The sequence below is a fragment of the Phalacrocorax carbo genome, chromosome Z (assembly GCF_963921805.1).
Source record: "Phalacrocorax carbo chromosome Z, bPhaCar2.1, whole genome shotgun sequence".
In the NCBI taxonomy this organism is placed as follows: domain Eukaryota; kingdom Metazoa; phylum Chordata; class Aves; order Suliformes; family Phalacrocoracidae; genus Phalacrocorax; species Phalacrocorax carbo.
In genome coordinates, this window is record NC_087548.1 from 39,563,671 (window position 1) to 39,589,986 (window position 26,316).

Genomic DNA, 26,316 nt, shown 5'->3' on the forward strand with positions numbered 1-26,316 from the left:
GCTTAATACAAAGACAATGCTTAGACCTTAGAATATTTAGGCTTAGAATTTTAAACCTGGTCTATTAGTCAACTGTCAAAATTATTTAAAAAAACCAAATGTTCCTTAAAACTTTCAAAAACAAATGCATCGGTTTGTCTTCCTTAATAATAAATTTGTGTTCATTTTATGAAACTTTCTAAGGAACAGATTTTTCTAATATGATCTTTATCACAAAACCAGATACTTTTCGATAATGTTGTGTACTTAAATATTTAAATTATGGATTTGGACATCTCCTTGCACATACAAATTATTAAATTGCATCAACAATGTGATTGGTGGGTGTATCTCCAATTACAGACACTAAAAGGCAGAGGGTTTAAAAATCTAAATTTTAAAAATAAAGTTCCCATCTGTTTCTGATACAGATTTACATTGCTGAAATGATAGCAGAAGTGTTTGAAAGAAAATAACATATGTATCTAAAATTACTGTGTTAATTCTGGTTAGATGAGTGTTGGTGGTATTTATCTTGTGAAACACCTTACATGCTTAACATCTAACAAGACTGATGACAGAATCAATTATTGGTTATAAAAGTTTCTCTGTTTTCCCCACAGGCAGATGTAGACAAGGCTGTTAAAGCAGCTAGAAAAGCTTTTGAGCTTGGGTCACCCTGGCGTACAATGGATGCTTCAGAACGAGGAAGGCTCTTGAATAAACTAGCTGACTTAGTTGAAAGAGATCGGCTGATTTTAGCTGTGAGTATGATACATGAGCAAAAAGCTTGTGAAAAAAGCCTATGTCCTATTTATAAAGAAAGATATTAGCTAGCATAACATGCTAAATCCTTGGAAAGTCAGACTGTCTCAATATTTATTTTTCATCTGTGTTACAAAAGGACCTCATTAAAATGGCTTGAACTCTGGTCTGTTAACACCCAAAGTATTTGATTATTTGATTACCTTTAAGATGATACTTAAGCCACCTACAGTCAATTAAATTTAAATTGTTCATTCTTAAGGACACACTAACATAGACCACATGCGTAACACTTGTCTGAACCAAGGCCTGAATCAGGACCTAAACTCCAAGTCTGACTCAGTGTTTACAGATGATATAAGTCAGAACTGGGATAAATTTTGAATTTCATGGCTACATATTTTGTTATCACTAGTCCTTCATTAACTCCCTCTTGCAACTGCCAATGGGTGAAAAACCTTAACCAGGATCAAAGGCTGCAAGGAATTACTTATTAGTAGGAAGAAAATGGGAGGTGTGGAATGATGTCCTGTGTTTACCAAATACTGTGTATTGACCATTTTACAACTCTTAACAGTAGACACATAACTTGTAGCACCACCATCTACCTATTGTACACTAGGGCAAACAAGAACAATTTAAAATAGAAATGCTCCACCAATTTGGTAAAGTGTAGCACCCCTCCTCCTTTATTTTAAACTCCACATATGATGCTACCATTAAAATGATCTCTTTGCTATTTCAAGCACCTTCTGGAATTAACATTTAGGCAGGATAACTGTTTGCACTGTCCTGAAGATGAACCCTGGGGTTCTGCCAACAGTGTCAAAAATTTAAGAGTGTAGAAGGACTATCCAACATTCAGGATCATCGCTCAGAACCATTGATAAGCTCATAAAATTTAAACCTTCAAAATACATAAAACCTGTAAAGAATTTATTACCCATTTTATTGTCCTTATGGCTGTAGTATTGGAAGACACTTGTATGGGTCCCAAAAATTTTTTTAAAAGAAAAATGAAAGTTCAAAGTAGCTGAGGTTATTTCCTTGAACTCCAAAGTCTGCAACTGTCAAATTTACAGTTTTCTTCACCGAGTTATTTCTCTAAATTAATCTTTTCACCTTGATAGGGACTGATAATTGCCTAACTTCTCAGGAGAAAACTTGGATGGCTAGAACTTGTGTGCTTAACAATGCTAGATTTATTGGAGTTGAGAGACACAAAATTTCAAGACAGTTACATTTGTAATAGGAAAAGTATACCCCCTTGTCAGTTAAATACTGGATAAACTGACATTTGCTTCTTTATTGTACAGCCTAAGGCATTACACATGCAAAGAGGATGGAGAAATAATCTTTTTTTCCCCAGGAAACCTGAAACATTAAGTTAGTTTTTGTTCCCACTTGCCATTTCATCATATGAAAGTATTGCTTTACTCTGGGGCCACTCTCAAGTTTCTGTTTTACTGACTTTGTTTTTATCTCCTACACCTCACTCACATTATTGTATACTTTCCCCTTTTAGATAAGGTGTGTTTGAATGAAGTGCTTTTCAAACTTTGTAAAAATAAAGAAAGATTTCCTCCACTCACAGCATATCCCAACTGCAAATCTAGTACTATGGAACAGCAAATAGCTTTTTAAACACTAGAGGTGAAAATAGACACCCAAAGCTCATTCTAAAGGCATTTTCATGTGTTAGTACATCTGGCCAGGATCAAAATTCTTCAATTTCATAGATGATAGAATTATTAAGGTTGGAAAAGACCTCTACGATCATCAAGTCCAACTGCGAACCCAATACCACCATGCCTCCTAAACCATGCCCTGAAGAGCCACATGTACACGGTTTTTGAACACCTCCAGGGATGGTGACTCCACCACCTCTCTGGGCAGCCTGTTGCAATGACTGACTACTCTTTCAGTAAAGACTTTTTTCCTAATATCCAATCTAAACCTCCTTTCACATAACTTGAGGCCATTTCCTCTCCTCCTATTGCTAGTTGGGAGAAGAGACCAAAACCCACCTCACTACAACCTCCTTTCAGGTAGTTGTAGAGAGTGGTAAGGTCTCCCCTCAGCCTCCTCTTCTCCAAGCTAAACAACCCCAGTTCCCTCAGCCACTCCTCATAAGACTTGCTCTCCAGACCCTTCACTAACTTCGTTGCCCTTCTCTGGACACGCTCCAGCACTTCAATGTCCTTCTTGCAGTGAGCAGCCCAAAACTGAACACTGTATTTGAGGTCCAGCCTCACCAGTGCCAACTACAGGGACATGATCACAACACATTTCAGTGAACATGAACCCATTTTAGTGTTTCATGCAATGATAACATGCCTATCCTGAAGCTCCAGGGGTTCAGCAGGCCTACAGGTAGGCTACTGGAACAATAAGCCAAAGCAGGGTACTGAAAGAACCACTGAGGATTTTGTTTCTTAGATTTCAGTCTGTTGTGATGTTCAAAGCTATGGAGTTCATAAGTTTAAGGGCAGGGAAGAATTTTCTGCCCTGTCCAAACAGAACAGAGTGCCCAATATATTGCCAGGAATGGCAAGGGTGTATCTCATTTAATCAATTCCTTGTTGGTGAAAGCCATCAAGCATTTCTGGCTTCTCCATTTGTTCTGTTCTCTTTTCAAGTATGATATCAGCAATGTGTCCAGCTAACTAAAACTGCAGATTTCACAGGGGAGTTTTTGGTGAAACATTGTACTTGCAGGATCAGTCTGTAGATGCAGCCAGAAACATTCAAGAACCTTGGACATATAAAATAGCAAATTTAGAAAAGAAAATTGTATTTCTAACATCTGACTAGATCTCGAAACTATAGTTTGTGGTTTTCCTACTAAGTATCCTAACAGGACTGTTCACAAATCTGAAGGTCCCCAGTGCCTCTGTGCTGGAAAACTTCAGGAAAATATTCTATCAGTGTCAAGAAGATGTTGACACTATTTAACTGCACACAGTCTTTAGATGTTCTGGCAATTAGAGGTATTGAAATAACATTAGTCCAAACCACACTGACTAACTTGGCTGGAAATCAACCCCATTTAGTGCTGGTGTCTCTGGGTGCACTGTGGGTAGAATAGAATTGGTCAGCTGAAAAGTTATAGGTGTTGAATGGATATTTGCTGATTATTATTCTAAACGTTTATATCTGCCTGGCATGGAGATCCATGGTACAGAGAGTCAGGCCTGGTTTCAAATAAGAACACTTAGTTCACTTGGTTAGTAGATAGCCAATAAAAAAGAGTCTCTTCTGTATACATATTTATTTGTCATAGTGAATTTTTCTGTTAAAAGTTCTTGATGGCTCAGGTCTTTCTGTTGCACATCAAGCACTCAAGGTATATTTGGCATATTTTATTCCATGCTTTCAGTCTTCTTGTTCATAGAATTTGCTAATCATGCATTTATTAAGCACCTAGAAAGGTGTTCCTTAGTAAAAAAAAACCACAGGATCCTAAGTTAATGTGACAGTTATTTCCAGGAAACTGCTGCCTACCATGGGTGTAAGTGCAAATAGGCTAAGGGACGCCACTCATTTTATTTGCATCAGTTATTTGCACAGACTCCTCGATGATCTTTTCATCTACATTTGTAGAATATTTAATATAGAGTAGAACAGTGTAACTGATTCAGATGTGAGAAATGTTATTTTTTCAGAACATCTCACCATTGTAAATGTGTCATGATTATGTTATCTGCATAGCTCACTGAATAAACCATCATGAAAATCTGTTATTTGTAAATTGCTACTCTGGGTTTTTCAAATGCTAGGTATCCTTCAAAGGAGAATTAATCTAAATGCTTGTACTAAAGCTGAAAACTTCTGAACTGAACAACAAAAAATTAAACGACAAAGTACAAGCACGAGAACCATTATCAATATTTTATATTAACTTTGCAACTGCTGTTGTCTGCAGACAATGGAAGCCATTGATGGTGGGAAACTCTTTTCTACTGCCTACCTAATGGATTTAGGTGCCTGTATCAAAACGTTACGCTACTGTGCAGGCTGGGCTGATAAAATCCATGGGCGTACTGTTCCAATGGGTGAGTAGTTTTGAGATAACAAAAGTACAGAACTGAAGCCAATGTAAAAATGTACAATTCAAAAAATATCTCAAATGGAAAATATTTTAGATAGTTCTCAATATAGGTTATTTAGGATTTGTCATAGTGCTTGTTTTAAACATTTAGTGCAGTTATTAACATTTTTCTTGTTCTATACATCACTGATAAGTACTGCTTATTGATAAAAGATTTTGGCCTCTATGTACATCTAAGAAGCCTGGTAGGTTAATTTTGTATAGCAATGTATAGCTAATGCAATGGTGCAGTAATGAAAACCTGGTACTTGCCTGTTAAAGCTAAGATTAGCACAAATGATAATATTTGTTTCAGTTGCTGGATAATGTATTAGGAAGAGTACTAAGAGATAGGAATGAGAAATATATTTTGCTGAAATTTCATTCTGTTCCCTCTCCTGTTAAGCAGCTCTGTGAAAACATTGTTCCTAGATGCCTTCTCTCAGAAGGACAAAGGAAAAAATGGTAATAAAGAAGGAATTAAGGAAAACTGGAGTGATAAATAGTTCCAACTCTATACTAGGCTTACTGGAACACATGTTTATTTGAATCAAAGAGAATTTTTTACTTAATGGATTTGATTTAAGCTAAGATATAATATTAAAATGTACCTAGGACTGCAAATAGCCTTTAAAAGAGCACTTTCCCCTACAAAAAAAAAAAAAAGAAAAAAAAAACCCAGAGAGGTGGTGAAAGAAAAAAGAAATGAGGAATGCTTATTGGTGTGCTGTGCATACCATATTGAGAAGCAGGCTTATCACTGCTAGAAGTCAGTGAGACGGGCAGAATCAGACCTTGGAGACATGAAGAAAATAGATATTGAATCCAGATGTACTTTATGGTTGGTTTTTTGCATAGTTAGGATTTTGAAAATATCATTTATAAGTAAAATTGTATCCAGCTAAATTTTGTATCCAACTTTATATTCTTTCTGATTTAACTGTTTCTCATGAATGCTTTGTCTAAATGTCTAATTTATTTCTTCTTCCCTTAGATGGAAACTTCTTCACATTTACAAGACATGAGCCTATTGGTGTGTGTGGCCAAATTATTCCTGTAGGTTGAAGACATTTACGAAAAACACAAATGTTCCTGTTACAAATGGAAATGCTTTTGAAATTTTGCTTATTCAAGTGCGTTTGTGAAACATTACTGATCAGAAATGTTCAGGTTCTGGAAGATAGAGACTATCCTGAATACTTATCAAATTCTGCAGCGTGGAGTTTTTGATGAGTCAGTCCAGTCCAGCCTTGTCTCCTTGCTCCCTCTATATGGAGGGAAAGTAAATCTCAAAAGATTGACTGGTGGATTAGTTTGAAAGACAGAATTGTGTTTTGTTGGAACTGAAGGAATTAGAAATAAACAAGTAGGAGAGGGTAATATTTACAACCTATAAGCAATAAGCTCCTTAGGACCTGGAATATCTGTTCTGCTCTGTAGAGCATCCAGACAGCTGGATCTTTATTTTTGTCTAAGACCCATTCACTGTGTTGATGGTACAAGTACCAACACAAAGAATGTGTCCAATAAGCACAGTGATACTGAGCCGTATGTTCCTAAGCTCCTGTTTGGAGTGCTTAAATTCCCGGTTTTGGAGTCACTTATTTTAAGTGAAGATTCAAAAGGCCTGTCTGAGTCTGAACATTCAAACACTGAGAAACTAATCTTTTAACCATATTCATGACATCTACACAGCTTCAATGGGTTGCTGTGAAAATTATTATATGCACTAGACAATCCTAATCCTCCTATCTCTTTGCACATGGTAGGAGTGAGCAGACTAACCTGACCTGCTCAACAGCTTATCAGATTCTCAAATAGTCAGCTTGCTTACCAGGTTTGCTCACACATGTGGGTACCACACATGCTCCTGATGTCTTTCAGTTAAGCCTGCAGATTAGCTATCTCTTAAGACCACTACATTGATTTAGAGAACGACACTGGAATAAGTTTGCATCCAGCCTCTAGGAGAGCTTGGGAATCTGCTGGTTTAGATTCTCTTGTAGGTCAGGCACAAGATATTTCAAGTAAAGCACTCAGAGTCAAGGTATGCTAAAGGACTAGAAACACCAGGTGTGTCCACTTCTAAATAGAATTGCATCCAGGAATATAGGCAGTTAGCACAAATACTGGCTTCCTTTATAAAATGTTGGAGGACTTCTGAGTATGTCTTTATTTTCTCGCTATTGAAATCTGAACCAACCAAGATGAAGGTTTTTGTGTAAACTAAAAACTTTAAGGACTATGTGAATGCTGCAAAACGCTTTTGCAAGCTCACTATTTCCCTTCCACTTGCACAGTTTCACTTTAGTGATGAAGATCCAGAAAACCCTGTACTTACTTTGTGTTATTTATGCTCCTGTTATTTTTGGGAGTGGGGTGAGACTGAAATGAGATAAGGAAAAGATAAAGAACAGTTACGGGTATATTCCTCCAAGCCATTCTGACATAATAGATAACTGTTAACTGCCTTTTTCCCCACTACCATAAAGGCAAGGCACACTGCATCTTTTGTACTAAGGCCCACAAGCTCAATGCTTCCAATACTATTAGAAATACTCTCAAAGGTGCAACCCATTTTTCTCCCAGTTCCTCATACTGCAGAATATGGGGTCCAAAGCAGTCAGCTGCTCTGCAGTCTGGCTGGACTGACCATAATATGGAGCTGCCACTGAAACCTCCAGGGAAGAGGGCAGAGGAATGTCTCATGTTATTACCTTGTCTCCCTTAGAAAACTGAATTCATGATGTATGTGATCATTTAAGACAGCAAAACTCTGAGTTTCACCATGAATCCAGCAACTTTCTGTAAGGCTTTGTTAGAGGAGTACACTTACTGTCTCTTGAGCTTTTAAATAAAACCTTGGTTCCCCTGGACCCACATATACCAAAATCACTGGTCTTTGTATAACATGACTTGCCAGTTGCTTTTTCAAAATATCTTCATTCTGAAAAGAGTTCAACAAAGAGTTCAACCACCCAGTTGACAATTTGCACTATTATTATAGAAAAAGCAAAGCCATTTTGGTGATGTATTAGAAATAGGATACACCTTCTCATCTGTCTTTCAGTGGAACTTCCCATTAGTTATGTTCATCTGGAAGATAGCCCCTGCCCTTTGTTGTGGAAACACGGTAGTTGTCAAACCAGCAGAACAAACTCCACTGACTGCCCTTTACATGGGATCCTTAATTAAAGAGGTAAGTCATCAACAACAGATTCTTCTGCCCTTCTCAGAAATGTAAGAGTATACTGCAGCTGAAATGTCACAGAGGTAATATAAGACAGGCTGTCCTCTGCAAGTACTTCTCATTGCATATCTAGCCTTGTACTATGGAAATTACCTTACTGTAAAACAGTGAAGCAAGTCCAAAGCAAAAGCATGCATATCTTTCAGCCTAGTCCACACACACACACACACAAAAGTGACAACAGCAGTTTAGTAAACTTTATTCCTTAGCAAACATATTTGTATTACAAAAGCACAGTACCTTTCAAAGTCAAAAGCAAACAAGGAGTAAAAAGCAGAGTAGTTAGAGGTGGGTGGCAATGACTTTATTAGCATAGTTATCACAGAAAACCTGTTTTTACAGCTAATTATTATTATTTTTTAATTGAAGAAACTTTTCATCCACCTAGGTTTATTATTAACAGGGAGCTGTAAAATTGAACTTGTGACTGCTGTCAAACTTGTGAACTCTCTTCACACAGAAACTGGGAGAACACACTTTGTGTTCTTGAACACAAGGTGTATGGTAGTTTCTCTAGTGTCTCCAAACTTAGATTGACTATTGTGCCCAGCCTAGCAAACACCCAAAGAACAGTTAAACACTTCAGCTATCTTGCTTCCCAATAAAACCAATGAATGTAATCTAACATGTTTGAAGAGTTGGCATAGATGTCAATAATCACTAGTGCTGTTACCTTGAAGAGTGTTAATGGAAATGACTTGGCATATTTTATTATTCTGCTTCAAAACAATGATTCAGCAGAGCATAATGACTGGTTATGCATTAATATCTCACAGAAACTAAACAACTATCAGGAAGGAGCCAAGTCCTGCTGTTATTGCATCACATAGAAAATGCTATTAGATAATTTTGGGGAGGAGGAATTGCTTTAAAAACCTATCAGAGATACCTTCTCTATTAATTTTCAACAATAAGTATCAGAAAGTATATTTCACTGAAAAAGCAGATTTACAGCGGAAGTAACTCAGTTCTGCTCTGAGTCTAATGAAATAGCTATACTGATATACTGATTTCTTGAAAGGAGACCTCATAAGTGGGACTGTGGTCAGTGGTCCATTTTGTATGCACACTTACAACCGTTACAGAGTTAGAGTGTTTTTAGTAAAAAGCAAGATGATTCTCATTTTGCCCATTCATTCAGTGTTCAACTGGATGAGAAGCTGAAGTGTATAATTGTGAAATATCTTTTGTATATTATCTGATAGATATTGTGGAGCTTTAAAAAAGACAAATATTTATCTTAGCAAGTCCTTCAAGATTCATTCACCCAAATCTAGCTGAGTTTTAATTTACACCTAGATTACCCAAAAACTTTGGAGCCCAAATCCCTGGTAGTGATCAAAACCTCAGTAATCACTTCAGAGCTGCTTTAGAGTTGTGAAACTATCTGAAGATCTAATTTAAATTTCTAATTCTCAAGTGTCCACATTAAAAAACTATATATAGTAACTTCTAGTAATCCTCACTATCCTTCTTAATAGTCCTCACAAGGCTCCTTTGCTAATATGTAGAGAATTGTTTTTAATACAGACATGAAAATTAAATGCCCAAAGTATGACAGTGTGAATTAGTCCCATAAAAAATATTATTCTTACTTTTCTCTATGAATTAAATATGAAACGCAATGCTAAGCAAATGGAAGGAACCTCATTGTTTCATTAGTTCTGGAGTAAATATTAATCTGGACTATTAAATGAGCATAAAAGGCATTGATAGAATCTATCTGAGCATTAACCTGTAAGGAACTGAAGCTGACCAGAGAAAAGTAATTCTCTGATGTCACTATGGCAGGACAGGAGGTTTAGGAGCTGTAACTCACCAGCCGGAAATCACCATTTTCCAAATGAAAATGGAACCTTTGAATGTAATTCCAAAGTCCTGTTTAATGCTGAAAAGAGACTCATTTAAGTGATCGTACAGGAGATGCATCTTTTTGGTCTTTTAATTCTATTTTGTTCTAATTTGTTCTGCAAATGCCTTTGAGATCCCATAGCTGCTTCATGAGCCGACAGGAAATTCAGCTGCACTTCACTCATCCATGGGATTTTGCCTGACAAGCCGTTGGAAGAAAATAACTTATTTTGCTTATGAATGGAACATAACTAATACAGAATTGGTAGGAAACAATAGGTTTGATTTGGCCCACAGGAACAGCCTCTTTAAATAGAAAATTTGCAAGATACTGAGACTGTGCATATCTCAGGTAGCCAGCTTTTTCATGCTTGGTAGCTGATCTGCCTCTTCGGTGCTGTAAAATCCCACGTTACCCACTATCTACTTTCAACCTATGTCTTGAGAAAAAAGCAAAGACATTGAGTTTGAAGTACTATTTCCATCATTTTTCTTTATAGTATGTCAGTGTAAGGCAGCAGATCATTAATTAAATTTCATCTAGTATGAGGGATAATGAGCAGACTTCAACAAGCACAGAGGGTGATTCAAATAGCTTTAATGAATCAGGCATGAAATTAAGCAATCTTTTTCTTTACACATCTGACTGGAAGAGAAAATCAAAAATAAGTTTATTCTTTGTCAATGCACTGAAAAAGAACTAAAATAAAATGTACTTCTTTTTAAAAAAGGGACAGTTCAATAACCTAAAAGACCAGTGAGGGAAAGAGGGCATAAATTGTGAGAGAATTAACATATTTGGGCCTCGAGGTCTGGCAATGACTGAGAAGAAGTGGCTGGAGAACTGAAAAGAGAAGACTATATGAGACATGTTTTTCTAGTCATTATCCTTCCCCAAATTTATAGGGTTCTCTCTTCCAATTCAGGCAGGATTTCCACCTGGAGTTGTGAATATTGTGCCAGGCTTTGGACCCACCACTGGAGCAGCAATTTCTCACCACATGGATGTAGATAAAGTAGCTTTCACAGGCTCTACAGAGGTACTATAATGAATGCAAGAAAATATAAGTAGGAAAAGTGCCCTTCTGATTCCCAGTAATGATTTAATATCTAACTTGTTCTATGTAATTATTTTAACTTTTTTCTTTCTTTTGGCTGCTAGTTTGTTAAACAAAGTCTGTTTAATGATTTGTTGGTTATTATTAACTTAAAACATATTTAAACAATGTTTGTATTGCAGAAAGCCCCTTCAAGCAGAGGCACAATAGGTTCTAGTATACCAAGGCTATTTTAAGTCTTGTCCTTTAGAAAGAAAACATTTTAATAAATTTTTGTTTGCTTTTTTTGAAGAATAATTATTTTAAAGATGCAAAAAATGAAACAGGCGGTGCTCTGTTCTCTTTCATTTTAATAACAACAGGATAGTAGGAAGGTACTTCAGAAATTTTATTCCTGGTTCTGCACACACTTAGGTGAGGTGATCACTTTTTGGTATTTGAATGATACTGATGATCATCCAGGTGGTCTTAGAAGTGTGTTTCAATATGTATCTGTTTAATAATTGCAAGGAAAGTCACTGTTAGTTTTTCCTAACCTTCACTGAACAACTGTGAGTGATATGATGGAATATTTCTTAGTGCAGGCATTATATAATCATATCCTTGAGGCAGTACATTATATTATCTGCCTGTATGCATGCTACATGGAAGAGCTGCCAGCTGGTCTCTTAACTTCTTGGATGTCCACTCCAAAGCTAAATAAGGATCAGTACACACTGAGTGCAAAATCTAAGATTATTGTTAGAAATCTTCAGCTCTAAAGTAAAACTCCAATATCTAAGAAATATCCCAAAGATTTTCCCAACGGACAATAACAATTCCTAGTCCCCTGTGTCCCTCCAAAGTCAGGTGGACCAGGGGGTATATTCATAGACTTCTGTGACAGTCCTCTTTGTCTGACAGTGTAATTTAGCAGTGAGAAATGAAGGCAAGAAGGCTGGCAGAGGGAGGAAGCTACCTGATACTTGCTACACACAAGCAGTTACAGACCAAAGCTACAAGGACTACAAGCATGTTTTCTTTTCACAGTTCTTCCAGGATGATTCATATTAAGTAGTTCCTTTAATTATACTATCAATAGAAGAAGCAGGGTAGGTCTTCTGCCTCACAGCATCCATTTTCTCTTCTTCTTTCTTCTAAGGGAGAAACTGGAATATAGAAGGGCTGGCCGTGCAGGCAGTACAGATATCTACTTTTTCTCTCATACATTTTGTGTATCAAATGGCCTTTACATGTATAAAACCGGTATTTCAACCTAATGGGAGTAACAGGCAGAGCAGAAATCAGTGTCTACTTTATATTACAGATACAAGCAAGTAGAGTGGTAGTAACCAAAAAATCATTAGACAGTTTTGGCAGTTAACATGAGTGCATCGAGGGAGAAACTCTTCTAGAAAGTGTTTCTGATTTGTAGACTGCAAGTCATTTGCACCTTGGCTCTTCTTTTCAAAATTTTTTTAAAATTTATTTTTAATTTCTACAGTTACTGGGATAGTAGACAACTGTGAACTGTTTTTCATTTTTGAGGAATTCAGAGAAGTGTTACTGAGTTCATAATAAACTTTTTGAGATGAAGCTGTCCTCTCCCTACCTTTTAGGTTGGCAAACTGATTAAAGAAGCAGCAGGGAAGAGCAATCTGAAGAGAGTTACATTGGAACTTGGAGGAAAAAGTCCTAACATTATATTTGCAGACGCAGACTGTTAGTAGCATTTTTATTATATAAACCTACTACTTTTGCAAGTCCCCTGTTCTTTTTCTCTTCTTTGTCAGTAAATGATTTGTATCTGTTTAATGAAGGAGTAATTTTTAATGTTTTCTGGTCACACCATAGTTTTAAGTTAGATTGCCACCAAAAAATACATGGTTCCTGAAAAGAAATGAGCCTCTGACAGCTTGTCCACCCTTACTGTAATTAAGATCACCCTAATGCAACCTGAATGCAGAACCAAAAGCAGCTAGATGGATCTTATACAGGTTTATTAACTTTCTAGCTGGATACTCCTCTTGGTACTGCTGATAGGGCAAATACTGTTGAATCTACATTTCACATAGAACATCTGAATGTGTGTTTGTCTAGGTGTACTGTGCTACTCTTGATAAAAGTAGTTTTGGAAATAAGTAAATGGATTAATATCTGTGTTTCAAAGGACCATAAAAATAAAAAGTACTAAAAAGGGAAATAAGATGGAGTGACAAAGAATTTATGACATGACCATTCAAACTTATGATCAGATAAACTGCATTTCTTTGCAGTGGACAGCGCTGTGGAATTTGCACATATTGGTCTGTTCTACCACCAGGGACAGTGTTGTATAGCAGGATCTAGGATTTTTGTGGAAGAACCTGTTTATGATGAGTTTGTTCAGCGGAGCATTGAACGAGCAAAGAAGTATACTCTTGGGAATCCTCTGTTGCCTGGTGTACAGCAAGGCCCTCAAGTAAGTAATGTTATGTGTTTCCAATATAAATGTGACATGACACCACAGTTAAATGTACTTCTAAACCTATTGTTACATTATCTTCAAGGCTAAGTACAGTTGTCTAGCGGTTAGTCTGGAAGACCAGGACTTTTTCACAAGTTAGCAGTTTCTCCTTTTGGAACTGGCATGATCCTATTTAATGGACAATTGTAACCATGCGGTTTAGGTACATTTCTTCTGTGGTAATCATGTTAAATATCTCTCTTTGTCTTCAAATTCTTTGTTGTGCTTTAACTAAATCTTTCTAGAAACAAAAAATGATAGACTTTATCAGGCATATTCATTATACTTCTTTGTCATAGAGCCTCCATGCAAGCCGTATTTGTCCTCTAGTTCACAGGCCCTCTGGGGCAGGACCTGCCTCATGCAGCAGGTTTGAGTAACACTTTTCACAGTAGGCACCAAAAAGCCAAAGGCCTACTGGAATTCAAAAGATCATATATATGCTAATTCACAGATTATTAAGAAAAATAATTATGATAATAATAGCAAAGGAACCACTGACAGTAACGTGAGCTGTATCATCTAAACCTCGTATTCTCTTCAAGATGTTTATTGCACAAGAGATGTTTGGCCACCAGCGCAGCTGAAATTTTATGACTTCAGCACTCAGTAAGGCAACTGTTTGAAAGCAAATGACAAAGGGAACACAGCAAACTACAAATCACCTCCTTATAAATAGTCTTATAAATTCATATCCTTATAAATATAAGCTTTTATCACAGCTTTAGCTGGATAGCTGTTTAGTCTAATATGCATCCAGGATTCCCCAGAACCTCTGAAAATATTGTTGCATTCTATGACCATGGTAAAACCTGTTGCTTAAACTGAAATGCAACCTTTTTATTGTATAAATAAGAGAATTAAAGGCAGCACCTATTTTGCTGATTGATGAGCATGGTCACAGAGAAGAAGCTTCTGTGCAAGAGTTCCCCTAGAAGTAATCTCAGTATGTTCATGAGCCAGTGCTTCAAGAGCTGAACTCTGAAAGACTGAAGGAAAGAATCACGACAATGGAACAAATGAAAAAAAAAAAAAAGAGGGCATTAAACGCCTTTACCAAAAAAGCCTTACTGTTGAGTTTTTCTTGATATAAATGTTATCTTGTCCACAATTTCCCTTCAGGCCTGAAGTGGTGATTGGTTGATTTGGAGAGAGGTGAAGAAGAAACAATGTGTGATCTGTTTCTAGTCCTCATTTACACTATTTCCCTTTACGCACTTTTTCACTAAAAACTAGAGGGGGTTAGAGAGCTATAAGCCCCTATTGTACTGCCACCATAAACTCCTTTTTCAGCCAACGAGCATGCATTTGCCTTACTATAGAGCCAAACTGCAATATGCTTGGCATATATGGAATTTGTTGGTAGGCTTGGGTGAGTGGAGGAGCAGAGATTGGCTTCATACGAAAAACAATCTGCCATTTATGTGTCTCAAACCACAAAAGTAAATGTCTTTATTCCACTAATAAATCAGAATGAATTGAAAAAAAAAAATTTAATTTCAGTTGTTTTATTGTTGCTTTTTGAATTTCTTTAATAGTTTAGGAAAACGTATGGTCAATCTACCAGACCTAGTGAAGTACAGAAGAGTCTTGTCGGCTAGATCAAGTCCTCTGTTATTTTTGCAGAATCAACACAGCAGTTTTTATTTTGATGAACCATTTGCAGTTGGCAAGAGTACTGGGAGAAGTACAAAACTTAACCATTTTATAGATTTTTTTCCTTATTTGTTAAAGAAAACCAGGATATCCATCTACAGCTGATTCTCCTATGTCAAAATTTCTGATCATTGGTCTATTTGAGAGAAGCCTGCAAAGTTTTGAGAAGTTAGAGACAATAATATTTGCAGGGCTCTCCAGGTGTCCCTCTTCAACACATGCAATTGAACAAAGCTGGAACATTGTTAGGTTTTGGTAAATGAGTTAGAAGAACACATTATCAGTGTGTGCTCTTTTCATCCCTGTGATATCTTTTAATTTAGATTGATAAGGAGCAGTTTCAAAAAATCCTGGAGTTAATTGAGAGTGGGAAGAAAGAAGGAGCCAAACTGGAATGTGGAGGCGGTCCATGGGGAGACAAAGGTTACTTCATCCAGCCCACAGTTTTTTCTAATGTTACAGATGATATGCGCATTGCCAAAGAAGAGGTAAATAAACTCTTGGCAGTCTGTACGCTCACTGGAGGTTGTCTGTTTAAATGTCTGAACAAAATATCCATTTAGAAGGTCAAGTAGCTACATAAAAACACTCTCAGTAAATCTGTCATTTCATTCCGGTGGTGTTTAAAATGCTTTTCTTGGTTTCTGATATCTATTTCACCAACTCAGTGGAGGTGAGGGAGAGGAGTATGAGGTTGGCCTGCCAACAAAGGCTCCAGCATAGGCTGGCAGTAGATAAGAAATACTGAGGTTCAGTTTGTTTACATCACCCCATACTGCCACACTGCCCACATCTCACATAACAAAGTCACAGTAACCTGTAGCAGAGAAGCAAACCTTGAAGTCACAGCCTGTGAACTCTTTGCACTGCCTAAGGAGCCACTTAAGTTGGGGTGTGGGCACAATATGCACCAAGCAGCTATTCTGCAATAACAGAAAAGAGATTGTTCTTGCACAGGCATTTTTTTAGTGGCAATTACAGTAAAGCAGAGTTTTGCCTCTGCAGGGTCATTTAACCTACATCAGTTTGCAGATGTGTCTACACAGCGTTGAAGGAGGTTTTACTAACCCAGCTAAGGTGGCAGTGCCAGGGCAGCAGTGATCATCTGCAAGGGATGGGAGAGTGAGGAATGCAGAGCTGCTATGCCATTGAGAAAAAGCTGGTCATGAGAAAAAGCCGGTCATGAGAAAAAGCCGGTCATGACTTCTTTATGTTTTTTTTTTTTACATTCATTTTGATTAATAACCACTGCAATTATGCTGCAAGTGATGTCCATTATACTTCCTCATACTAGAAAGCTCCTTCAAAATTGGTACAAATCTATGTGTTCCTTTATATAGCCAGTGATACTGCTGATGCAGTCTGCTGAGCATACCTAGTACATTCAGCAAGAGTCAACAGGCTAGGTTAAAATAAAGACCAGATCATCTAGAGTTAATTGTGATGGGGAGTGATCTGAAAAACAGGAGAGAGCCATATGAAAAATCATTGCATTGTTTCTGCCAGTCTGGGAGACAGGTAGGAAACTGCACATAGGTATGTTCCTTGACAAACCTATGAGTTTCCTTTCGGTCAGCAGTACAAGAACTGCTTCTCTCACACTATTTTGAGTGTATTCAATAATGAAAACCCAGAGACCCAAGGCAATTTTAAAAATAGTCAGGTTCTGAAACTCACAGCTTGAACAGTGGGGGAACATTCAGTGGTTTTATGATCTATGTAAATCAACCCCTGCAACTCTAGTTAGAAACTAGTACTAAACAGTTTCCAGGAGAATCAAGTGGAAAGTTCATGATCTATGAGAGTGAAAGTAATTAGATGTGGTAAAGCCCCCCGTCCTACACAGCCTTGGCACTCTGTGGTGAGCGGCAATAGTGGGAAAGCTAAGCCTGAGGAACTATTATCTCTCATAACACCCATCTGAAAAGCAGAAATAGTTGTTTCACTTAGTGTACATGCCTGTTTGTGCAGCTACCGGCAGAGATAAAAGACTAATAGAATATTTATGGAAAGGAAAAGTTGAATGTCTTTCACAACTCTAAAACTGGAGCTTACCAAGAAAATACCAGTTCATTGGTAACCAGTAGGGATATGTAACACACTGTGACTCCATGCTAACTACCTTTATGTGGGTGTCTTTTAATCTTTATCTGTTTTTGTCTCTTATTGTTTTATATATTTATTTATTGTTTTATTAATAATTTTCCAATAGGCTATCTCTGCTCCATACTACATGAATCTTTTCTTTATGTGAATTTATAATCCTTTTTAGAACTCTGTTCTGAGATGTACACTCTTGACTGAATGAATTCAGAAATAAGACCATCTGACAGAAATAAAGTTTTAAAATATAAATTGTTTACAAAAAATATGTTATACTAATAGTCTTCATATGCTTACATATGTCTGAACCAGATATTTGGACCTGTTCAACAAATCATGAAATTTAAAACTACAGATGAAGTTATCAAGAGGGCAAATAATACTGCCTATGGCTTAGCAGCAGCCGTTTTTACCAAAGACATTGATAAAGCACTGACATTTGCAGCTGCTCTTCAGGCTGGAACTGTATGGTAAGTAGTGGCTTTTTTAATGCTTCCTTCAGAACTTCAGGTGCCAATGGCAGTAACTGTAGGACATTTTATCTCTTCTTTGGTTGGTATACTTTAATATTTCAATTCTTTGTCATCTTCAGAGAGGCAGATTAATGCCATCCTCCTCTGTCTCTCTTCTCCTCACCTTTCCATATTCAACATGCTATTAAATAAATACTTGTAAGTCTTCACATAGTTGTCCCATAAACTTAGTCTGAAAAAGGAAAGTGTCTTGTTGAAAGGGAAAGGAGACAAAAGGAAATCAAGTGAGAGTGCCACTTTCCTTTCCATTCAGGATCTGGGGATAGTTCAATGCATACTTAATTTGCAGAATTGTTTTCTGTACTGTGTAAATCAATTAATTATCTGGGCAGAACACTGACCTGTGATGGGAAAGATTTATAAAACACGGTTGAGAAAAGAAGGAAACACAAGTGGGAGAGAACTGCTACAAGACCAAGAACAACTGTTCCCAGCAATGGAAAAGTAAGAGGCAAATTTCATGGAGCTGGAACAGCAAAGGCTGAGAGGTGCAAGAGTGAAAGCATGGAGGAATAGCAGACTGAGTCTGATGACTATCACTGACAGCGCTTTGCATTTCCCTACAGTTATCTAATGTATCAGAGAACAACCAATTTTACTTGAAACAAAGCCTGTGTCCAATTGGCATTTTATCTGGAAGAACTTGTAACCAGCACAAATTCCTGCCCAGGTCCTGTGACCTAAAAACATACGTTTTCTAAAAATAAGTTAACAGTTTTGACTTAGGAGGTTGTTTTTCCTAAATGGAAGAAAGTTATGCAGTAGTTAAGAAGGAATTTTATCATAACTGTCAAAGATATGACTGTCACTCTGCTTAAGACTCTTGATGAGTGTTAGAATCCTGACCATAAATATACTTTCTAGTAATTATTATTTTCTCTGAATGTTGAACTACACACATTTTTGCAAATACGGTATTCAGGTATCATTTGTGAATATCACTATAGGTTTTTTACAGGTGACAGAAAACCACTGATTTTTCAGAAGAGGAAAAAGTTGTTTCACACTGTCAGAAGTAATTTTCCTGTTCTTCCAGGGTTAATTGTTATAGTGCAATGTCCGCTCAGTGTCCTTTTGGAGGATTTAAGATGTCAGGAAATGGACGAGAAATGTAAGTAAAAACTTTTAAAAGTAGATTCACAGAAACTGCAATATGAAATGCCAAAACCCAGCTTAAACACTGATAACTAGGATGCCCAGTTTGAGATTTTGTCAAATTAGTCTATATACTGTTAGAGGCTTCACGTTGTCAGAGGCAATGTCAAGCAAAGAACTCCTCTATAAAACAAATAATAAAAATACTTAGAAACACACTTTTTCAAAATGACCATTTTTATTGGCCTGTGGTCTACTCTTATGCAAAGCTGATCATTGTGTTTATGATTTACAGTTTTTGCAGATATATATAAAGTGTCACTTGCATAATTATATATGTGTGCAGTGCCTCTCTATATATAAAATATATATATGTGTGCAGTGGAATCCCTTTTTAATGCTAGGTTTTTGAAAACACAAGACATTTCAAAATCCTTGATTTAAACAAGAGTTTTTAGTTTAAAAGTCTTGTGGCAACAATGTTTTTACAGTACATTCCAGCTTAGTCAAAAGTTATGACAAAAATAGTCCTCTGTAGTGTTCAGACCTTTGGTCTTTTCCCAAACTAGAAGTGGAGAGGTATACAGAAATTATAAGCTAATCAAATTATTTCAAACTTCCAAGGTTTAGTCCAGCTTTAATTAGAAGCATGTCCTGTCTTACCTCTATTCATCCTGATCTTCATATTAGCAAAAGAATCATGTATTGTGTTACATCATGAAACATTTGATATCATACATTTTCATTATATTACGTAGAATTGTGTCTTCTGGGGTTTTTTTGGTACATAAATCACAAGAAATCCTTTGTTAAAAATGCTATATATCTGGAAAGAAGAATTTATTTTTAAAATCATGAATTAAAACCAAAACATGTAAGTTTTCCCTTTTATTAAGCCATATGCATAGTACTTTTAATGAATAATAGAAGTAATTAAAAATATATTTGCAGGTGAAGTGCTTCAGAGATTCTTTTTCTCTTTTTCATATTCTTTTTTAAGAGATAAAGGCTAGGCTTTTCATGCTTGCTCATCACTGGACTCAATCTGCTCCTGATGGCAAAGTTCCCAATTACTTCAAAGGAAACAGAGTTATGCCAAAGCTGAGAGCTTTAGAAAATGTCAAAATGAAAAAAACCCAATAATTTAGGGCATTACTGTCAAGGACTGTTTTGCATTTACTGGGTGCCAAAAATTGGGAGATCATCAATTCTGAATTACAGCCTTTTGCAAAAAAATTTTAGAGGATTTATTTGCTGCAAATAATAGGAAAACAATAATAAGCTATGATAAAAATTAATATTCTCTGTAACAGTGCATTTTGAAGGAGTTAAGCTTTTGTGCAAGTGAATTTTTTCCTAATGTTTCGTTCAAAATTACAATCAGTGGACCAATAAAAATATTCCTGCTAAAGGACAGGAAGGAATTAGCACCAGATAGGTGTCTGCCATGGAAAAAGCTTTGTAAACCTGAGCCAATCTGTTTTAGAAGAGGCAGAAATATATGTGAAACAACAGCACTGAAATTAGGAAGTCAGTGTGTCCAGCCATTGACTTCCATGAATCCCAGGATAAAATTCCATATATAATTTTTGGAATAATAGTACCATTATGAATTAAGCTACTGAATGACATATACTAATAGGATGCCTCTTTAAAAATTAACAGAATCCCACAGCATGAAAGTCCTGAGCACATATTTCTGTTTCCCATACATATGTATCTAGTAAAATGTCAGTAAGAACCGGGTAACAAAATACTGTAGCAAACCTTTGTTCTACAAAACTATTAATTATGTCTAAATAGTTTGACTGTGTCAGATGTCAAACATCTAGGCACAGAAGCAAGCCTCATCTCATCATGTAAAATGTAAAAGAGGAATCGTGCTAATAACATGTCAGTAAGATTTAAGTGTTTTTCACTCTCTGGGAGATTTTATAGTGGATTAATTATGTCCCCTACTTACTTGAGATGAAGCATCTATTCTTTGACTCTGGAGAAAACTCTTGACATTAGAGCCTTTGCAAATAACTTGTTGAGCATGCTTGTGAAGACTTAATGTGTGCCTGATTTGCTGCGCAGAAAGCCAGTTTAGAAATGTACTAGATCAATTAAATGCCATTCTTTTGAACATAAATTAAATTGCTTTCTCTCCCACTTTTCTCAGGAGAGAATTGCTGTAGCTTTTCGAAAGGCTTCCAGCAGCAGTCTAGCTGCACAGATGTCTCTCAAATATGTCCAGTATACTTGTTATACATCTGGACAATTGCACAGCACCACCAAAAATCCCATCCAGGACATAACTCATATAAAAAGTATTAACATAAATATTGCTCTTGGGTGTCTTTTATCTAGGGGAGAATATGGACTTCATGAATACACAGAAGTTAAGACTGTCACAATCAAAATCCCACAGAAGAACTCATAATGTTGCTTGAGGTGAAGAACTTAACATCTTCAAAGTAATCTGAAAAGCCTATCTGAATTCTGAAAAGTTCTATATCCCAAATTATTCATCAACCTTTTTGCTTTCTGACTATATAAGAGGTATTTGCTTACACTAACAATAAAGAGAATAATGTAGAAAAACTTATTGTGATTAATTGAGAAAAGGAAACTTTAATGCCTGGTACCCAGTCAACTAATTTTGAAATTCATGTTCAGAAAGAACTATTTTTTATTTTCAGTGGAAGTTCTCTGTAGTGCTATGAAAATGTTCCATTTTCAATATATTCTACAGGTATGGTTTGAATTTATGTGATCCCCTAAATGTCAGATGGCAAGCTCTCTTCACATTTTCTTTTCTTTGTGGCCTTAACAAAAGCACTTTAACAAGTGCTTTATCTGCTAATTAGCAGATAGATACTTTTGTGTGTCTTTCAAAAATAATAGACTTCTAGATATATATCTTAGACTACTGAATTTGTTCATCATACTACAAATATGTAATCTGGATAATATTAAACAATATTAAAATCCACCTTCAAAACCTAATGTTGCCCCTTTCATTAGTCTTTTCTATTACATTGGCTTACCACTGGGTACTATGTAGCACGTATTTTATATCCTTAGAAGCACTACTGTCTCAATGGTGTGTTTAGATCATCAGGAGTGTATACTCCTGATGGAATATACACTGGCTACATGGAGACTAAAGTCCCTAATTCTTCGACAGTATTGTAAATGGAAAACTATGAACACACAGAACACTGAACAATTTGCAAAGAGCCAGCTTTGTAGTGATAAGTATATAAAAAAGTCTTAACAGATAACCCACAAGAAATATTGAAGGGAAATAAGAGAAGGAGAGGTGAGGGAAGGCAATCTCCTTTGTGATTTACATCTGCCTCATTTTTTCTGTACTCATATGCCTGCATATAACTTGCATGTTTTCCTCCCTCCTCTTTCCTCCTCTAGTCCATTGTTTCCCTTCACCCTTTTTCCTCATCCTCTCTTTTTCATATAGCTGCTTATTCTCATAAAGGCCCTCTGCAGATATATGTGCCCCAAGCTGATAATAACCTCTAAGGTGTCTTGGTCTGTGCAGCTATCAACACCCTCCAAAGGCCGCTCACCATCAGCAGCCACCAGATAACTCTGGGACAGTGGTCTACAGACACCAAGTACAGCAGTTACATAGCCTGCTATTGACAGGGCCATATTTTCTCTGGACTGAATCCAGAGACACAATTCATATCTTGTTAGAGAGGGGCAGCCTTACATACAATCTTATGTACAAGCTCTGCCCATTAGTAAAGACATAGCACACCACAAATTTTTAAGCAGCAAGTATGGACAATTTGCACAGTGTTGAAAGAAAAGACATTTTGGTTTGTTTGGATGCTTGTCTTTTTTTTTTTTTTCAATAAGGTGGTTAAAACAAATCCTGGATCAGGCTTTCACCCTATGACTCTTCTCTGGACACCTTTTTTCATGAAGCTAAGAACAGGACCTAAGACCTGTGGCACAGCTATATCTCTCCACAGGCACCTACATTGTCTGTTTTTGAAAGGTGTCAGTTCCAAATCCTATATATATTTGCCTCTGAAATAATTTCTTTAGCCATAGTTGTCAAAGAAACCCAATCTTGTCCCATATCAAGAAACAAGTAACAAAATAGAAGAAGGAAAAGAAGGGAAAGTGAATCAAAAGTAAAAATATACTGTGGCAATAACTAGCAGAGATTGTTCAGCAAAGGAAAGTGTACAAAAGAAAACACAAAAATCAAAATAAGTGCCAAATAAATAGAAAGGAAAAAAAATCTTAAAGAAATAAGATGCAGAGAATAAAAGAATGGCTAGACACTCTGAATGACTTTAAAAGTAGTAATGAACACAGTATTAAAGAAAACTGGATACAATAAAGGATTAAGTATTTATAAATATATGAAAACCCGTATGTAAAACAGCTTAAGGTCCTCATAAATCTCTACTGTCCAAACCCTGCTTCTGCTGAAGTCAATCGTAGAAGTCTCAAAGGAGGATAAATAAGCCTTATGACAGTAAGTCTACATTTGCATTTTGGTTTGGATCAGGACTGGACTTCTGAAATTATATTACGGATCATCCCCACTTGCCTTCTTTGGTTCACATGGAAGAGTGATACAAGGGAGCAAAATTGAGTGCCTTTTCAATGACACTAAGCCAAAAGGTGCACACTTGGCCTTTGTCTGGTATAATCCAACCACTAATAACCATTCAGCTCTTAGAAACAGACTAAGGCTGGTCTGAAGCAACTTCCCTTTGAATGTGTACTATGTGGGGGGCTGGTTCTCATCTCCTCACAGGTCCTTTGGTAGCATAAGGCTGCATATCCAGTCCTACCATGCAACTACAACTGCAACTGCAACTGCAACTGCAACTGCAACTGCAACTGCAAGCACAAGCAAAGAATGACTTGGAAATATAATCCAAGGGAAGAGAAAACCCAACATAAATAGAGGGGTATAGAAGGAGGATCAACTTGACCCTTGCAAACATATATGTATTCTCCTTTACAATGCCTAAAATATATTAACACTGTTCTCAGGAATATTGTAAATCTACTTTAGTCCTTGTTTGACAGAGTCTTTCTCTTATTTACATGTATAAGAAAGATGTCAATCATCTTGCTTTGTCAATTTAAATGTTTCAAAGTGATCAAAAACAGTGTAGAGACTTTAAGTTCTCATTTTTTTCAAAAGCCTTGAGTTAGAGAAGTGTTTCCATGTGTATATTGGGGGTCAGGAGGTGGAGGGGGTGGGGGAGGAAAAAGAAGGCAAAAAATGCCATTCAACCAAGATGAACCAGCCAACTTTTTGATCAGAGACAAGTATAGCTTTTGGTTAATCTGATGACTCATTGAAGTTGTTCCCAAGAGATGCCAATGTAAAGAGATACACCTTTTGGCATCTAAATTTAAGGAATTTAATATGTGTGTATTTGCCTAAACCACCTGACATACGTTTGAAGGAGGCAAACAAGGGCTTAATAGTCCAGTTTACCTTGCAAGAGCAGACTGGTTCACAGTGCATGGCAAAGTGTCCAACTCAAAACAATTTCAGAATATGGTCCCATTTAGTCCTCAACCACCTGGTTACTAACTCAAAGTCACGGTCAAGATGGAATTTCTCTCCACAATGCACACACTATTAGTACTAATACAATCTCTCTGTGAGTACAAGAAATGACCTTTCACAATTAAGAGTGCTCTTTAACTGTGTTCATACTACTAAAGGCTCCATCTTACACCTGCACATGAGTACAGTGGCTTGTGATCACCCAGTCTGGGCAGGAATAAATGAGGACTTATACTCTGCAAATATTACACAGGTAATTAAGGAGGCCCTTTCCTTCTGAGCTTGAATCACTATCATGTTACTCCTGTTACATGCCAAAGCAGCACCATTGAAATTTACTGGCATGAAACACAAGAAGAGGAATAGTTGATCTCTATGTAAATATTGCTTATAATGATAGTGAAGTCCTAGTCAGCAGTTCACAGAGAATACAAATTAAGAAGAAAATGTCTGCATTTCCTTTCAAAGCCCCTGAAAACTAAGTGCTATAGTCAGCAGCAATTACTAAATATTTATGTTTACATTGAAACGATTATATTTTCCATATAGTTATCTAAGGCAGTGGGTGCCTGAGTAAATAATATACAGCAAGATCCCAGCAGATTTGAATGGGACTACTTTTTCCAGTGAACTACTTTTCTATCATCTCCTTAACACTACTGAACGCATATGTTTAATTTTCATTAAAGTATGACCAAGTAGATGTTTTTGCAGTCTTCTTGGAAAGTTGTCTTTTTCAGGCAATTTTATGCCATACAGAAAAGCAAGTCCTAGAAACTTGGGCTCCTTAAAGCCATTGTATTACCACCACCAAGGCCATCCCTGGCCCCTCCCCTGACCCTGACATACTATTTTTTTTACAGGGGGGAAGCCATTGAATGTCAACAGCAGGATAAAGGGATCCTCAGGCTATTTCAGTCGAAATAGTGAAGCTGTAAGGAATTCTCATTCTGTCTCAGAAAAGAAAATTATTGATAATCCTCAACTGCCAGATATCCTGGTCTTAAGACAGGCAAGGGGAGAAATGGAAAATATATTCAGAGCAAGAAAGGCATCTGGCTTGGATAAGGAGTGAAAATTCCCTGATGAAGTAGGTTTTAGGGAGGAATTTGAAAGTTATGAGAGCTTGGCAGGCAAAAGGTCTTGGGGGGAGGAGAGTGGGATGTTCCATCTGGGACACAAAAGAAAGACAAGTGCAACAAAAATAGAGAGAAATGAAGGGAGCAATAGCAGAAGTATGAGTCTGATGAAGAATGAAAGCAAAGCTAAGAATCACCTTGAGACTCTGAAAGATGTCACTGTAAGATCTCATTATAATTCTTGTAAGAGTTAACATGAAAGACTTTAATAGATAAAATGTACCTCCTCAGCCCCTCCAACATCATGTTTGCTGTAAGATTGTATTTGCCCTTCCTGATTCTTCTGCTTTACCTCTTCTCATTCAAGTCATGCTGCAGTTCTCTTGCTGTTAATGTTGTCTTTCATCTATTCCCCTACTGAAAAGTGTGATTTAAATAATTCCTTATTAGGAAAATTCCATTTTAAGATAAAGTAGTAAATAAACAGTCTCTGCAAATATGGGAATAATAATTCCCTGTGAAGTTAGTGGGAGGACCTACAGACTGAATTTTAACCTTTGCTATGCTGAGAGAAAAACAGTGGCTTGATTAATATACTGCTCTGGAAAAAAAAGTTAAAGATCTGGAAGCACAACATAAACTGACTCAGGGAAATAAAATGCTGCGTAGTCTTGTAGGAAGGACATAAATGAGTTGTTGCATGAAAAATTGGATAGGCATAAAGATCCAATAAACAGAACCGAGTATTGGGTAGTTTGACTCTTGAAAATCCAACTCATGAAACGTTCCTCAGAAGGCAGCAACATAGATGATTCCTA

At 36.7% G+C, this 26,316-nt stretch overlaps 1 protein-coding gene across 1 annotated transcript in view; it reads left to right on the forward strand.

The window, feature by feature from the left end:
* Positions 1–21,846, forward strand: part of ALDH1A1 (aldehyde dehydrogenase 1 family member A1) — a 33,171-nt gene extending 11,325 nt beyond the window's left edge. Inside the window, exons 3-13 of the mRNA XM_009511426.2 lie at positions 603–743; positions 4,670–4,799; positions 5,829–5,890; positions 7,905–8,033; positions 10,862–10,975; positions 12,592–12,694; positions 13,249–13,433; positions 15,458–15,622; positions 17,550–17,707; positions 18,807–18,881; positions 21,218–21,846. Of these exons, the coding sequence (XP_009509721.1) occupies positions 603–743; positions 4,670–4,799; positions 5,829–5,890; positions 7,905–8,033; positions 10,862–10,975; positions 12,592–12,694; positions 13,249–13,433; positions 15,458–15,622; positions 17,550–17,707; positions 18,807–18,881; positions 21,218–21,290 (1,335 nt within the window). The 3' untranslated portion in view covers positions 21,291–21,846. The remainder of the gene's footprint in view (positions 1–602; positions 744–4,669; positions 4,800–5,828; positions 5,891–7,904; positions 8,034–10,861; positions 10,976–12,591; positions 12,695–13,248; positions 13,434–15,457; positions 15,623–17,549; positions 17,708–18,806; positions 18,882–21,217) is intronic.
* The last annotated feature ends 4,470 nt before the right edge of the window (positions 21,847–26,316 follow it).